Genomic DNA, 17,155 nt, shown 5'->3' with positions numbered 1-17,155 from the left:
GTACAATATTGAATAAGAATTTGCTGAAATTATGAACTAGAACTTCGAACATTCATGGTCCCCTTACATTCATCAACAGCAACTGGCAAAAAGTTTTCAATCTGCCACACTGTCAAACCTACAATAGAAATAGAGTATTCAATGAAAAGAGCCATGATTATAAAAAATTAACACAAGTCACTGCAGATCGATGCATGTTTACACAATTAGTGACTAGAGTCTGTTTGGCGAGGGCCTATAATAATTATTTAGGGATTAACACATGGAAAGAAAGTACGAGAACTATAAACTTACCAGGTTCTTGCCCAGTGTCATCATTAAAGAAATCATGATAATCCAAATTGGGTTTCACAAGTGACTCATTCCACTTTCTCCCTCTGTGTAAATTAAGGATTTAAAGTGCTACTGTGATCAAATTTTTACCTCTTGAATTGTAAGGTTTATCACATAGAATTCTAGGAAAGATTGAAAATGCCGTTTACCGTTTCTAAATATCTGCATTGGTTCCAGAGATATTTAAGTTTGAAAAATGTGTAAAATATGTAAATGAGATGACTGATGACGTCATATTCTCAACTCAATATAACATCAAGTATATAAATAGCGCTATCTCGGTCAATTTACAGCAGAGACCATTGAAACCTAGCAGGCTAATAGTTCAAAAGGCAATACACTTACGGTAACAAAAAATTCGGTTCCCATGGCAACCACTCTTTCCCAGTCCCCTCCAACCTGATTTCAATATTTTAGTGATTTTCAGCTTGATAACCATTTAACAAACTCGACTTAACATATTAATACGCTTGCTGGATCATGCAGATGAGGCACCATTGGCAAATATCAAAATAGAACGCCAAAGGTGGCCAGCAAAGCCTTAAGTATCAGGAAGGACTGGAACCCAGTATGTTGCCATGGTAACAAAACTGATAAGCTCATATTATGAAGCACACCTGGAACAATGTAACTGCAAAGAATCAAGCATTTCTGATACAAATTGGCTGAGATATCTTTTTTCATAATATTTGATAAAAATTCGGTTGAGTTTATGACGTCATCACTTGGCTAATTTGCATATTTTAAAAAACTGGAATATCTCTGCAACAAAAAGAGGTATTTGAAAATAGTAAACAGCCTTCTTCTTCACGTTCAGACTTCTTGTTTAAGTTTTAAAATGGCTCAGATTAGAAAGACGTGAATTTCGTCATAGTAGCACTTTAAAGAAATTATTCAGCCTGACTGCATGACCTGGCCCTAACAAATTGTTGCATGAAGCTGAAACAATATTCACTGGAATTAACTTTGATTCAGTACAAGTGGTTGTATTAGAAGCAGGATGTTACTGTTGGAGCTGATGATGTTGATTTGACTCAAACAGCATATCCTACTTTGTCTAGATTTTTCAGGTATTTTTTGACAGCTTATAGAAATATGGTCAGATTCTTGCTTACTCTGGTTAGTTCTGGCCTGACAGTGTAGTCTGAGTAATGACCTTTTCTAATAACATCAGACATTTCACAAACAAAAGCTAGATATAGCATAATTTAAAATAAAACATTTTCTCTGACATCATCAACTGAAATAACCAAGTTGCAGTGTACAGTGTACCAATAAGAGATAAAAATGATTGTGAGCAACTTACTTCAATAGCTTTTCAGGCTCATCAATGCTTTGCTGAAAAATGAAAATCAGGGGACCCAAAATGAACACAAGACCAAGCTTTCAGTAGCTTAAAGCCCTTAAATAACTGACACTGTGTAATAATTTATTTATGATATTTTATTGGTGCTAGCTAGCTAATCTACCTCTTCCTACACTGTATCAAGACTGTATTACATCATAAGAAAGTTATGATGACAAGAACAAACAAAAACTTAGAGAACTTTACAGGAAAAGAGTTACTGGATGCAATGGCTTGTGCAATTGGACAACCTTTTTCATTCCTTTGTAGTATTCTTTGTGAGAATTTTCTATGGATATTTCACTAAAGGCTGTAACTAGATTAACCCCTTTAAACCCTAACAGTGATCAGCATCAAATTTCTCCTTGTAATATCAATGCTTATTCAATCCCTGAAGTCATGAGAATTTAAAGGATATGATCACCCAAGGTGAATTTTCTTGATATTTTAATAACTTCTCCATTCTTGATATTTTAATAACTTCTCCACAGTACTTTATAAGAAAAATATGGGGACAAGATAAGAGTCAGAATAATTTATGATCTTTGATATTAGGGATTAAAGGGTTAACACAAAGTGGATAAATACATGAAACAAAGATGTGTCCTCAGCAAACACAAAGATGGCAGATAAATGAAAGCTTACGGGTTTTTCACGTGACAGTAAAGTTGAAGATGACTTACTCTTTTGCCCAATTTCTTGTTTCTTCCAGTTGCCTTTTTCTCCTCCGCATCTTCTACCATACCCTATAATGGTATAAACGCCTGACATTAATCCACTACAACCATCAATTTAGAAAGCTATTTTATTTTTTATTAGAAAAATTATAAAACAAACCTGTTCTCCTTTCCTAAACCTAAACATCTGATACAATTGTTACAGTAGCCTGGAGGACACTGTCACTGTTTTAGAAAATTCTTTCCTTTGATTTCCCAGTGCAGTCCTGTGAATTTCTAGTAATGTTTTTCAACTCATTTCCCTGACTAAATAACAAAGGGATCAATTAAAGGGTAAATGTAAGAAAGAGAACCCATTCTCCACCAGAATCATTACTTGAAGTACCTCTCATCTTGACACGAACTTAAGTTTTTATCTCTAATTTGAATTTTACTATCCCAACATGTATTGTCATCCTTGGCCGATGTTGTAGATGACTATCATACTAGGTACATGTCAAGGTTAGGATGACACATGACTTCTACCAAATACAAGGAGTACTTGGGTGCTTACCATTTTATGCAAATCACCTGGATGGAAACTTTCAGCATGTATTTGAAATTATTTAGCTTGTCTTAACAGAAGATGGATAATATGCAAAACGTATGAACATCGATCAGCTGTAAATCCCAAAAGGAGTAATAAATAAAATGCATCGCTTTGACCAGAAGCCCATAAGAAGTACTCCAAATGGAATGATGCATACCACTTGATTTTCCAACTGGAATTTCCGGGTTTTACATGTAAATGGTAAGCACCCCTTTGCTACTTATTTATAGAGCTAGGTTCTGCAATGACACAAGAAACCATGTCCGCTTTTTATGCAGCTACCCAACTTCTCAATACTGCTGACTCGTCTGTTGAGACCATTGTAGTAGTCCTTTGTTTTTGTTCTAAGACCAACTGTTTTGTATGATGCTCTGACATATGGCAATAGAGCAAGGCACCAAGGTTGATTGACTCTGGCAGGAGATGCTACTTATCCACACATTACTTGCTTTGCATTGGATATAGATACATATAGTATATCAGCCATTACACCATGCCCGAGAAATAGTGATCACAATTAAATTGTTTTCTATTGTTCTTGTAAGGAGAAATCAGCAAGATCTAGCAATATTTCTTGATCGTTTTTCATAAAACAATTATTCCACTAGTGCTTGTTGGATATGAGATGATTATAGCCAACTTGGTGCCACACGCTTCATTGGCTATGTATCATCTCATATCCAACACATGCTCGTGGACTAATTGTCAAGTATAATGGCCATACACAAGGTATGCAGCATAAAGCAGATTAATTAACAATAAAATTGACTGTACTGAATACTAACCTTTAAATCCTCTGACTGACCATGGTATCGTCGTCCTCTCATTCGCATCTGAAATAACAAATACCACACACATTAATCTAAGAGAACAAACAAAAACAAACTTAAGATGTTTTAAAAGAGAAAAAAAAGAACAGGCCACAATCTCCTCAGTATTAAGGGAGCCCTGACTACACGACAACCCAACCACAGTCCACATTGAGGTACCTAGCTGTATTTGCAACAATGAAACAGCATTACAGCAGATTTAACAACTGAAAAATACTTTAAAGGGTGGAAGAAATGGGAACACAACCTGCCTGCAAAATAATGCTGAACAGGAAATAGAAAAATATTTGAAAGTGCCCCTTGAAATCTCCAGATTTTACAGCGATCATAAAACATACTCTCAGAACATTCTAGACAAACAGCTCACTTGCTTCTAGTCACTTGACAGATTGGGAAGTCATCTAGCAAATAAACGTCTAAGCCTTTAATTACCAAAGCAAGCAAAATAAAGTGATAACTTAAATTATTCAGGTACGTACCTTCCTTGCATAGGAGTCTTTGTGAGCTAAAAGTTTAAATGAATCAAATTGTTTTTTAAACTTTTTCATTACTTTTCACAGAGGTTCAACTACTTTACTTTAGAGAATAGTGGTGGTGGAGTTCCTGTGTTCTGTACTAAATACATTGTGGCGGGGGTATGGCAATGTGTATTGTGCTTATAGTTAATTGTGGGAATGAGTTTCCTGTGTACTGTACTTATAATCAGATGAAGTAGTGAGGGATGGGTGTCCTGTGTAGTGTATTAACCAGACGAAGTGGTGACGATGGGTATTCTGTGTACTGCACCTATACAGTGCTGGTTATGAGTTTCCTGTGTACTGTACCTATACAGTAGTGAGGATGGGTGTCCTGTGTACTGTTTCCATACAGTGGTGAGGATGAGTTTCCTGTATACTGTACTTATGCAGTGGTAGGGGTGACATTCCTGTGTACCATATACCTATACAGTGCTGGAGATGTTTCCTTTGTACTGTTGTACCTATACGATGTTGGGGATGGGTTTCCTGTGCACTGTTTCTATACCACGGTTAGGGTGAAGTTCCTGTGTACTGTACAGTGATGAGGATGGGTATCCTGTGTCCTGTACTAATACAGTGGCAGAGTGAAGTTTCTTTGTGTAATTATACTTACAGAGTGGTGGGGGTGGTGCTCCTGTGGCCATCCTCAGCTGGGTCTGTAGGGTGAAATCCACATTGTAGAACTCAGGGCCACTCCCCAGCTCATCAGGAACTGGTTTGGAAGGCATCTCCAGCTCAGGGTTGTTGCGCACATCAAGTTCCTGCAACACAAACAATAGCTAAGCTTAAGGCTTGTGGACAGCTTTCACGCACTTTTCTTTGGTATAAACTACTATCCTTCATATTGGTACATGTATGTTGGTCCACTATAGCATATGTTAATGATACACATTGGTACCAACTGATGGGTTCCTTTATGCTACAAAAAGCAGGTACAGCTGTAAGCTGGCCCCAAGTCATCTTACTCTACTATTCCCAGTCCTTAACCCAAAAAACTTCAACGTGCTATTAACTCAAATTATTTGCCCATTTTCTGTGAAACCCCTTTAATAAAGAAAGCAGCTATTGGAACCCTCTGATCTCAGTGTTGAGGTGATTAAAGAAAGCAGCTACTGGAACCCTATGATCTAAATGTTGTGGTGTTCACACTGTACCTCCATGCTTGTTAGAAAGTGTATTCCTTCTGGAAGAGTGAACAAACAGTTGGTGTGAAGGACAAGTTTACGCAACTTGATACACCTGTTCAGTGAAACAAAAGAAATGCTGTCAACTGTCTGATGATGGATTTGAAACATATCAATGATAACATAAAAATTAATCTTGTACATGTATACCAACAAGTTCCTTGTGTCTTATAATGTACCTGCACAATCCCTCTGGGATGCACTCTAGTTTATTGCATGCAGCCATAAAAACTTCCTGCAACAAGAAAAAAGAAAACATTGAAAACGCTATGTTTGGTTTATCAACAGAGTCGATAACTAAAGGTAAATTGGAAGAGATTCAACCGCTGCTATTTCAAGAGCTAGTCCTTCATTAGAGCGAATCAAGGCATTGCGGGTTGTTTGTGTTTATATATTGAGCAGTGGAGCTATGCTATTGGTGGGAGCATGGTAACGTGAAAACAAGAACAAATTAGTCAAATGAAAAGTGTTTGTTGATTTGGCGGGGATTAAGAGTACCGATTTGGAAGATGAATTTTTGTTCTAAAGTTTTGCGGGTTTCTGTGTTACTATGATGAAGAGAAATGCCACAGACTGCCATGTGTTTTTAAAAGTGGCTAGGTAGATTAAAGTTTAGAGAAACTGGTTTAGATGCATCCCTGCCATTTTTTTAATGTCTCAAAATCGGCCACCTGGTCTCATGTTTCCCAGTGTCACCACCGTTTTCCCTGCAGAACAACATCTGTTTCCTCACAAGAGCACCAATGGTGGCACTGCAAAATGTCATCTGTTTTCTCAGGCTATGAGTTTATCACTGTGTAGCCCCTAGTATCAGAATGCTGACCACATTTAATTTGCCATACATGATTAAAAAAAGATGCCAAAGCAAAGAAGGTTAAAAAACTACTTACCAGATTGTACAACTTTCCAATTCCAGTAGGCAGTCCCTCGAAGTTGATGTTATTTCCTATAACAAAATCACATCCAAGTCATGCTAGTTGTAGAGCATTGTTTAGAGGCATGATTTTTTTAATGCAATCAATATGAATACTAGTGTGAGAGCAAACATATATCCAATTGAACATCCAGGAAATTAACCAACCCAAGAGCCTTGATAAAGGTGGAAACAGTCCATAAATTCTGATTGGACAGTGGATGTCACAAAAGTACACTGTATGCTCTTTCAGCCTTGAGGGAGGGAGTGAACTGAGAGTGTCAATGTTCACATGACTTGAAATTCCCATGGCAACAATACCTGTACAGACATGGCTATCAATAACCCCAGCCCCACCAAACAACCCCTCCCAAGCCCAAGGCAAAGAGGGGTTGGTCACACAAGCTGTAAGACAGTTGTAAGTGCATCACACTCTAAGATCAAACTGGGAAGAGAAAATTGGCATCAATGCAAATAGCTTGCTAAAAGCATAATATCACTGGACTTCTGTTCAGGATCAAATAGCCTCCTATTTCCTATTTCACCACGCTTAATGTGGCAGAAAAGTAAGAGTTGTCTCATTTTTTCACAAGCCATCCTTTAAATGGTGAGATAGGTATGGATTCTAAAAACCAGGTTTGAAAATGGGTATGAATTTAAGAGGCCAGGTCTGAAAAAGGGTACCAAAAAATTACATTATTTTGGTCTGAAATTGGGCAAAAAATTGGGAGAAGCCCCCCCCCCCCCAAGATCTCTATGGACTATGACTTCTTCCTGAATGAGATTATTAATTTTCTTAGCTATAAACTCACCATTTATAAACAATCTCTTGAGTGCTACAAGTTTACAGAGAGCTGCCTAACAGATATAAAGCAAAGTATGATCAGAAACACTGTTAGGGATTTCTATTTTTATGTAAGCCACTGGCTGCAAATTATATTCAATAGCTACTTCTGGTTGATTGAAAACCCTAGCAGCTTCCCAAGTAGCAGAAGAGATAAGGAATATTGATTCAAGAGTCATTCAAAGCAGGTAAAAAGAACTTTTATTAATCTTGCCATTGTGGTTTCAAGTTTTAGAAAATTATATTATTTTACCTTTCAATAACAAGCGGACTCGAAAGTTCAAGATCATGCTTTTCACCGCCATCAATCTTTGCAGCGGACCTCTCAGAAAACAAAAATGTTTGGCTCAAGGGGGTGAAAAGGTCATGCATGTTTATGCACTGTGATTGGGGGATTTAGATCCACTTTGTCAGTTTTTGTATTTTTTGCAGTCGGCTGGTTGTTGCTATAATTTATGATTGACAGCAGTAAAACATGCAAACCTTTAGTTGGGGTAAAAGTTGAACAGAGTCCTTATGCTATTGAAAGGCGCAGCAAAAGCTTTTCAACTTTGACAAAAAGTAGACTTGATATACAGATGCACTCATCAATCTGTCTTTACAGTTGGCAGTGAATCAATTTTTCTTTTTACTCACTGGAAGTCCTGTAAGTTGATTCCTTGATAAGTTCAATGTCTCCAACTGTGTCCACGTGTCTGAAAGAATAACAAACCTTCACTTTCAGAAATGTTTTTTTCATATCCCGATTCTGGGGAGACCCAATTGGGCTGGGAAAAACCCCCTAATTTTTTTTCTTTTTTTTGGGAAAAATAATATTACTGTAAATACATGTAGCATGTCAGAGAGGCTAGATTTTAAAATTTTCCAGGAAAGAGGGTATACATGTACTGCTGTTACCTTCCAGGTCTTTGTGTCTATGTTGCTATGGCCCCCCCTTTCAGATTTTCCTAAATTTGACCCTGCATGTCCTTATCAAAATTAATGGCTGCCATACAAGCTTTTTTCCTGTGAAAGGAAAAACTAGTTTTTGGATGAAATCCTAAAGATTTAATCTACTGAGCTATAGATGTTGTTTCTGCCACTACGAAGGTTGTTCTAACATTTCAGTTTGTGGGGAAAATTCTCAACTGTGACCATTCTAAGTAAAGCTACAGGGACTAGATTCACAAAGCCTTCAAAAGATAAGACGTATCCCATGTGAAATATTTCTTAACAATAGTCTTTGTTGGATTAACGATAGTCTCAATAAGTGAATGATCATCGCAGTAATGTATGCAACTTATGCAGTTGTGAAAAGAAAGCCTTAAAAAAATTCAGGCTCAAACATTTCAGGCTTTCTTTTTGCAACTGCATAAGTTGGGCACATAGTTGTGATGGTCATTCACTTACTCCTTTTACACCCACAGTTAATGTAAGAATATCATATATTCCACTTTCATAACAATAATCTGATGGGAGCACTCAGATTTTTTTTTCCGAGTATGCCTGTGTCATTTACTGATTAATACATCATTCTCTCATTTATTCACCAGGCTTAACATATTCCATCACATTGATTCCACTGCGCATATGCCACACATTGACATTCCAAACCCAGCAGTATGCAGGATGTTTGTCATATGAACCTAGTTTAATGACCTTAGCTCCCACGAGTCTCCTGTAGCTCAGTGGTAGAGCATCCAAGCTAGTACGCGGAAGGTCTTGGGTTCGACTTCTGATAGGAGCACTTGGATTTTTTTCCTAGTATGCCTGTGTCATTCACTGATTAATACATCATTCTCTCAATAGTCTAGATGTTGTCAAGTAACAATTATACTTAAGATACATCTTAACTTAGGAGGCCTTCGTGACTCTGGCCCCTGAGAGCAGCATCTTTCTATGTATTTGAAGGAAGAAGTTCTTTGAGGTGAGAGAGTTAAACAGCGAGCCACTAACCAATGAGTGTGGATACTTCTGTGATCTGGTTGTGAGACAAGTTAACTCTCTTTAGGCTGGCTATCAGGTACACTGGCTCTGGAACTGAGATAAAAGTACAAACACAATCTCAAATTAACTGAAAAAACCTTTAACTAAAAAAGTAGGAAATTTAGGTACTCTGATTTTGTCATTTCCTTACCTCTTGGAAGATCATTAAATGACATATCCAGATCTGCAATATTACAACATAATTAACGTAAATCATACTGTCTTGTGAGTTTCTGATTATTCTTTTAAAAAAGACGTTCCTTGTAACTAAAAGATACTAAAAACTACATGTATTCCTTCCTTACATCTTTATACACTGTATGCACAAGACTGAAAAAACTAGAGAGTAAATTTTGATTGGATGAGGGTGGTAAAATTAATTTCAAATTCCAAATTATTTTAAAAACTAGTTGATGGCTGCTCAAGCTGCCTTGAAGCAAGTAAACAAACTTTTACAAGTAATAATAGGCAATGAAAATCCTGTTTAGTACCTGTTAGATTGACAAGTCCTTCCAATTTGTTTGGCATGTTTGTAACTGTTCTCTATAGAGACAGAAAAGAAATTCATGTCATTAACTGATCAGCATAATAATTATGAGAAGCAATTTATTTTACTTCCTGGACAAGCAGAGGTGGAGCAAAGAACCAGTGTAAAGTGGTATCAAATTATGGGCAATTTCAAACTACAGTAAAACTATGAGACTGATGAGTAGGAGCAGAAGTACCACCTTTCAATGTCTCCTGATGTTGTCAAAGGTAGCAAGAGCTCCCTAAGGAGTAAGAGCTCTGGAAACTTTCTTGACTGGTTCAATTCTAGGGTTGTACTCATGAGCATAGTGGTTAGCGCATTGGACTTTTTGATCAGATTCATGGACAGAAGATCAGAGGATTGATGGTTCAAGGCTAAGTTGGCCTCTTCATTGTCGTGTTGTTTTCTAAGACAAGAAACTTTACTCCACATTGTCTCTCTTCATCCATGTGTATAAATTGAAAATGCCGACATACTGCTTGGGGTAACCCTGTGATGGACTAGCAACCCATCCAGCGGGGAGTAGCAATGCTCCTAGTTGCATCATGCTACTGAAACCAGGTGAAGCTCCAGCCGTGCATGTGGGCCACTTTGGCTTGTAGTGTGACTTTATCTTTACCTTACTCAGGCACTCAACTTACACTACTGATAAGTAAACCAAAGTAATCAGATTCAAGAGATTCTACCCTGATTACCTCTGACATCTTTTACAAACCATTAAGCCACAACAGTGACCAAAACCCAACTTCTCTGTACCATACAGTGGTGTATTACTACTAATCTTGATTGAACACACTGGCAGTGAGAGTAAACCAAATGATCACCAAAGATAAAAGTCTCAACTTTTAGAGAAATTCTTACAACTTATACCCTTAGAAATACAGTGGAACCTCTCCAAACGGACACCTCTCTATTACGGACAGTTCACTTGGTCCCTGAGAGACAAAAATCCATATAAAGCATACCTCTCTAAAACGGACACCTCTATAATGCGGACACTTATTCCTGTCCCCTTGATGTCCGTAATAAAGAGGTTCAACTGTACTCATGGATGTATTGAGAGCAGTTAGGAGAATAAGCTTATTGGTATTAACTAAATTAAATTAAATTTTGTTTGTTTAATGAGGGTGACACTTAACAGTCTGTTAACCTGTGGCCCTCATTTTCCAGATCAAATTGGAATTTGGAAATATTGGTTTCTGAGGAGAGGGGAAAACTGGAGAACCCAGAGAAAGACTTCTCAGAGCAAGAATGAGAACCAACAAACTCAACCCACATATGACGCCAAGTCCAGGAATCAAACCTGGGCCACATTGGTGGAAGGCAAGTGCTCTCACAACTGCACCATTCATGGGACCTTATAGGTTAAAAGTCCTAAAAAAGGTGAAGATAAACAGCAAACATGATGTTTAAACCTGGTTAAAGTGAAATGTATGATCCAAACAACTTACAAAACCAATAACGGACCAAGCTAGATAAATAAGAAACAATATTATTACACACAAAAGTTTTACCTGTGTATTTCGCAAGTGGAGAGTGTGCAACTGGGTCAAGGAAGGCAGTTGTCTACGTAAAAAAAGTAGAAAGTTACCTGTCAGTATTCAGTTATGGTTGTGCAATATTGGAACATAAACTCTGTAACTTGGAGACGGGTGTTTACTGTGTATTGGTATGAAACAAAAAAAAAACCTGAAAAAGATTCAGCCCCCTCCCCCTGGGACTGAATAGGGTTAAAGGCAAGAGGGAGGGGAGGGAAGGGAGAATACTCTAATTACTTTGTTTAGTTTTACAACAAGCAACTTTCTTTGCAGTGCCAACTTCTACAAAGCTGTATGACAGGCCTGACATTTTAACCTACCTTAACTGAGCATGAAGAAGTGGATTATTGTTGAGTATCTGGGGTAAAAAAAGAAAACAAATAAAAAAATAAAATAAAAAAGCTAAATGAAATTGACATATGACATCAAAGAATAGCACAAAAATGTCAGTAGTCCAAAGATACATTATCTAATGTTACTATTAATTTCAAAACAATAGAGTACCAAAAAAATGCAATTAATAATCTACAAAAAATGCTTCCCTTGAATGGTCACACAATGAGATTTGATTTAATATGTAGACTCATAAGTTACAACTGTTTGGTTTGATTCAGTGTAGGTGGGAAAGAATACAATAAATTATTTGTAACTGTTCCTTGAGGCTGGGATAAAATATCATAGCATTACACCTCTGTGGCAATGACAGGCAATCATTCCTAACAAAGAACATACCAGAGTTTGCAAGTTAACAAGTCTTCTAAGCTGCGGGGGAATGGATTCTGAAAAGAAAGATCAAAGATCATGGATGTCACATCTGATACTCTTACATACTCAAATGGAATTACTTATAACATACAAATTCAATATTACAGTGTATTCGAAGGTCAGGGACCTTGTTTGACCTCATTTTCTGTATGTTGTTTTGTTTAACATACAGAAGGTCATGGGTTCGATTTCTGTCAAGGTCAAAGATTGTTTTTTTTTCCTTGTGTGATCTCCCATTTCCTTACTAGGGCTAAGCCTAACGCTCAGTAGGAAATTGATGGGTTCACCTTAGCACTTAAACATACACTGCAGAGTTACATGTTATTCTCTGGTCCATAATTTTAACTAAAAAAATAAATGTAAAGGGGAGAAGCACATTCAAGTGTATCACTTACCAATCAAATTATTACTGAGGTCCAAATAGATCAAATCTGTTAAGTTGATAAATAACTGATTTGAAATGACAGAAATTCTGAAAGAAAAATTACAAGTAAACATTAGTGAGAAAAACAAATTCACATTCAGTTACTTAACTTTATTTGATGAAGAAAACTTTTATTCATCTCTTACTTGTTATGGCTTAGAGATAACACAATGAGTGCTTTGGCATTTTCCAGCTCAGGTGGAACCTACAGTAACCAGAACAGGAAATTAAACTCCACATTAAACTCACCATAAAATGCAGTTAAATGCAATTTAACAGAGTTAATAACAAAGAGCACCAGTGTGGTAGTTGTGGTCTGCAGTGCATGTGCTCTTGGATTGAAGGGTGTTTTTTAGTGGGAAGAGTGAGCATTTGTTGAATGTTTTTGCACTTCATAAAAGGCTATTTTTCCTCTAATAATAATAATAATAATAATAATAATAATAATAATAATAATAATAATAATAATATTAATAATAATAATAATAATATTAATAATAATAATAATAATAATAATAAAATTGAAACAGTAAAATCTTTATTACATAACTTCAATTAAAATCCTATTTACAATCAACCTGCTGTTACAAAAAATCCAATGAATTCATTAAAACATTATTCATTCACAAATTCTAAAAAATAGAAGTAACTTAACCTTACATATTATTACTTATTAGGCGCAAATTAACATCTGAATATGATCAAATGCGCCGTACAACTATAACTACCAATAAAAATAACAATAAAATTTTACAAGATAAAATATACTTAAATAGTATTACCTAAAATTTATAATCTAAAAAGTAGTCAATCTAACTATAACAGGCAAAAGCCTTCCTAAATAAACAAGTCTTTATTGTTCATTTAAAAACCAAAACGTTATTGATGTCTCTGACACTTGCAGGCAGACTCTCCCTCCCTTTTCCACTCTTTTTATCAATGTGACAGGTGCCTCTCTTCTTCACCGTGCAGGGGCTCATGGCTGGGTTACCAGGATTTGCCAGCCATGGGAGCGGTCTCCCTCTACAGTGTAGAAGCTGGCTAATAGTGGAAGCTCCTGGATGTCTCAGACCCCCAACCTCTACTTAGCAATAAGGTTGTTAATTGCAAATAAGAGGACAATGATCCTGATGCATGCAGGTTGATAGCATCCAAGTAAACACATACCTCTTTGAGCTGATTATGACTGAAATCCTGAAATAAAGTGAACAGTTATTAAAAAGTGTGTGGCAAAAGTGCACTGTCTTGTAAACAGGGACCTTAAGCAGCGACAAAGACGACAGCAACAAAAATGTCAGAAAACAAAAGCAAAACACAACAAAACACTGGCTCTGCATGTGCATCTTTAAATTTGGTAAAATTCCTTGTCATCCGCCGCAAAACAACTTTGTGAAATGACCACATCCATGAATGCATGATGATTGATTTTCCTATCTCTTTCTCTATTGAAACATCAGCACTTGAATCTCTTTACAGCAGGCAATTTACCTCTAGTTATCAACTCTGTTGATAAATCAAACATTTGTTTCTAATCCTCACTGAAGCAGTACTGCAGTTTCTTTAGAAAGTAACCCCCTTATCAATTTTCTTTTAAGCTGTAATAAAGTTGTTGTTGTTGTTGTTGTTGTTTACTACAGCAACCACCTACTGCACTACAAATATCATTGATTTCCAGCATATTTAGGAACTTACAATAGTCAAGAGATCCTCTAGACCAAAAATATCGCTAGGGATTCCAGAATTCTTCAGCTGGTTCTGACGTGCATTAATCACCTGTGCCAAAAAAGAACCAATTAGCTATGAAATTTACCAAAATCAGTTACAAATAACAATACACTATACACTGTACTTTAAAAGGAGGTGAAAAAACATTCAGTCGACCACTAGACTAAATTTTGGAATGCCCAACCAATTTGTAGATTACCCTCAAGCGGATCAATCATTCTTCAAAGCAGATCAATCTTTCTCCAGCAGTAAAAACTTGTATGAAAAAAATGAAAAATGAATGGTACTTATAAAATGATTGAATATTCACCTTATAAAAACATTTAAAATAGAGTAAGAGGTCATGTTCCCTTTATCTTTTGTTTCCCTTTAAACAACTTTCTCCACTATGACTTGACTTGGAATTGTCAAAATGACGCATGGTCACTTGGGTGATGTCTGAGTGGGTTAGAAGTCTGGATGGACATATTTCTCTGGAGAGAACTCCCATATAAAAGTGGTGGGTGATTGTTGGGAAATTCTGAAAAGAACCCCTGAAAGATACCAGAACTCTGTTTGTGGGCATGGTACGAAAGACCTTTTACCTTAAGAGGTACCAACTCTAAGACAATACTCTAACTGACAGTTGACTGACATTCACTTCCTCTCAAATTTTTTGGATTAATATCCTTAAAGGTACCACCATACCTCTAACGTAAGGCATTTGAGATTTTAATACCCTAAGGGGTACTAAACCACAAATTCCAACCCCTGAAAGGTAGGGGGATCACTCCTGTCACTTTTATATAGGAGTCCACCCCACCTCCCTGGGAAAATACAGTACCTGTATTTCTGGCTAGGTAATTGTTTTAACTTTGTCACTCATTCTGTATCCTTCATTAATCAAGAAATAAAAATGTATCAAGTATTCCTTTACCCTTAGGTGTGAAAGAGTAGACAGATCTCCATGGATACTTGCTAAACTGTTTTCTTTTAAAGACAAATGTTCCTGAAGGATGAAAAGAAGACAGTCATGCAAGATACAAGTAGAACAAAAACAAAGAAAATGGAATGAAATACGAGCAGTCAGTTTGGCAGCTGATTAGTAAACAGAAATATTGTTAGGATTAAATATCAGTTTGCTGGCCAAGACAAGTCTCTCTCCTCAAAGTGCCACTGTGATCAAAATGTTGCCTTTCCTTTTATCTTCAGCATTTGCAAGTACAGAAAGAAAGTACTACCCTTGAAAAAATTTTAATTTTTATTCCAACAGGAAGCTTAATTATTTGAAGCGTAATTTCCACATTCAATTTGCCACTACCACTCAATATGTCAGCGAACCATTGGGCCAAGCCGAATGTGACGTCATATTATCCCTTCTTTTCACTGAGAATCATCCCCATGTTGGAACTGAATCAGATCCTTAATTGGTAGAAGTAGGGGAAGAACTTGAGCTTTTTGACTGGTTTTCTTCGCTTTTTTTCATGCCGCTAAGATGACAAGATGACGTCACAAGAGGCAAGCTGCTGCACAAAATATGTCGGCTCAAGTACATGTAGTTGCTGTGTGAGTAATGGCGGACACATTTTACGTTCTTTTGGACAGCCTTTTAAAAGGTATACTTTTGTCAGGTTGGTCTGAATTATATTTTTTCTTGCAGTTTAAGGTCAAAATATTACCTTGAAGCCCAAAAATCTTGTCAACAAAAATTTTCGATTTTCATCGCAGTAGCACCCTAAGGACGGTGCCTACTACATTACTTGCAAAAAATTTTGGACAAAAATAGTGTCCGAAAATAAAACCATCCGAAATTTTAAAGCATCCGAAATTTTTACAGTATGGTATAAAACTTTAAAAGTACTTTCTCGGCGACAGCATCACATATTCAAAACCAATATACATGATATGGCTAGAATTCAGATTAGGCGGCTTTGCTCAGTCGTTCTTTTTATCACTGGAAAGGGAAATATTTGTTTCTTTTATTAAAGGTGCAGTAACACTATCATTTTTGCAGATTTTATTTCAGTCTAATTCATGTTTTCTAGTCATAAATTTACTTTAAGCATGTTCTAGCGCAGTGTCCGAAAATTGTCCGAAATGAGGGGAAAAGTGTAAGAAAATTAAACGTCCAAAATTTTAACATCCGAAATTTTTTGCAAGTAATGTAATACCTTAGTATTTTTGTGCATTTTATGAGTATGGAGGATAAGCAGATCTCAGCAAGGGCTCTTGGAAACAAAAAGGAAAATTGGGGGAACCACACATTTTTTAGAGATAATTTAGCATCCATAAACTGTAAACTATAAAGGAATGAATGGTGTTTTTTTTTTCCAAATTGAAGCATAATCATCTCCAAAAAATGCATGGTTACCCCCAATTTTCTTTTTGGATACCAAGATCACTTGCTAAGTTATGCTTTCTCTGCAAAGTTTTAAACTGTTTAAAGGGCAATTTACACGGTACGACTTTGTCGCATGCGACAAACTTATGACAGGTCTACAGCACGAATTGTCTCGTGTAAACCAAACCTACAACTCGCTTACGACTGTCGTGTACGACGCAAAAAATGTCGTAGGATTTTAAGACAATCGTAGAGATAGGCAATGTTGAGTGACGAGAGTTGTGTGTGATGTTTTGCATGACGCGAGCAGCGTGCGCTCTAGAAATCGCATGCGACAGTCGTAAGCAAAAGTTGTACCGTCTAAATCGGCCTTAAAAACAACCCTGTATTAGTAGGCACCACCCATAGGAAACCCAAGTATCTGGAGATATACAGAACATATGCCTAATAATGCGCAGTAACAAAAATAGTCACTGTCCTTAACAAAAACAAAAGCAGCCTGAGCAACAACAGTTTTTGTGAAATTCTTGTTTATTTATTCAATAGTTTTAATGATACGCAGTGGCTATTCGTACGGCACCCGTTTGGCGACTTGTATTTGCTATTTGTACGGGAGTCCGAAGATTTCATAGGATTTCTCTGTAATTCCTGATTCT

The 17,155-nt window shown here is 36.7% G+C and overlaps 1 protein-coding gene across 2 annotated transcripts in view; it reads right to left on the bottom strand.

Moving 5' to 3' along the window:
- The window catches only part of LOC146458441 (protein flightless-1 homolog), a 46,118-nt gene that overhangs the window by 26,305 nt on the left and 2,658 nt on the right, over window positions 1-17,155 (bottom strand). For both annotated transcript variants that reach the window (XR_014858266.1, XM_085090916.1), the window contains exons 3-25: window positions 15,096-15,167; window positions 14,147-14,227; window positions 13,622-13,648; window positions 12,601-12,659; window positions 12,426-12,502; window positions 11,998-12,044; window positions 11,586-11,623; window positions 11,242-11,293; window positions 9,690-9,741; window positions 9,350-9,382; window positions 9,169-9,252; window positions 7,870-7,928; window positions 7,202-7,247; window positions 6,367-6,422; window positions 5,656-5,711; window positions 5,447-5,531; window positions 4,906-5,053; window positions 4,254-4,279; window positions 3,730-3,777; window positions 2,362-2,424; window positions 1,640-1,671; window positions 295-377; window positions 68-118 (exon numbers count right to left, since the gene is read on the bottom strand). Coding sequence is in view for 1 of the 2 variants with exons in the window: in XM_085090916.1 (XP_084947042.1) it covers window positions 68-118; window positions 295-377; window positions 1,640-1,671; window positions 2,362-2,424; window positions 3,730-3,777; window positions 4,254-4,279; window positions 4,906-5,053; window positions 5,447-5,531; window positions 5,656-5,711; window positions 6,367-6,422; window positions 7,202-7,247; window positions 7,870-7,928; window positions 9,169-9,252; window positions 9,350-9,382; window positions 9,690-9,741; window positions 11,242-11,293; window positions 11,586-11,623; window positions 11,998-12,044; window positions 12,426-12,502; window positions 12,601-12,659; window positions 13,622-13,648; window positions 14,147-14,227; window positions 15,096-15,167 (1,375 nt within the window). In the remaining variant the exon portion in view is untranslated. The remainder of the gene's footprint in view (window positions 1-67; window positions 119-294; window positions 378-1,639; window positions 1,672-2,361; window positions 2,425-3,729; window positions 3,778-4,253; window positions 4,280-4,905; window positions 5,054-5,446; window positions 5,532-5,655; window positions 5,712-6,366; window positions 6,423-7,201; window positions 7,248-7,869; window positions 7,929-9,168; window positions 9,253-9,349; window positions 9,383-9,689; window positions 9,742-11,241; window positions 11,294-11,585; window positions 11,624-11,997; window positions 12,045-12,425; window positions 12,503-12,600; window positions 12,660-13,621; window positions 13,649-14,146; window positions 14,228-15,095; window positions 15,168-17,155) is intronic.

The sequence above is a fragment of the Pavona decussata genome, unplaced genomic scaffold (genome assembly GCF_977016875.1).
Source record: "Pavona decussata unplaced genomic scaffold, jaPavDecu1.1 SCAFFOLD_233, whole genome shotgun sequence".
Classification (NCBI taxonomy): Eukaryota; Metazoa; Cnidaria; class Anthozoa; order Scleractinia; family Agariciidae; genus Pavona; species Pavona decussata.
Note: the sequence above shows the minus strand (reverse complement) of the source record. Positions and strands in the feature narration are given on the sequence as shown.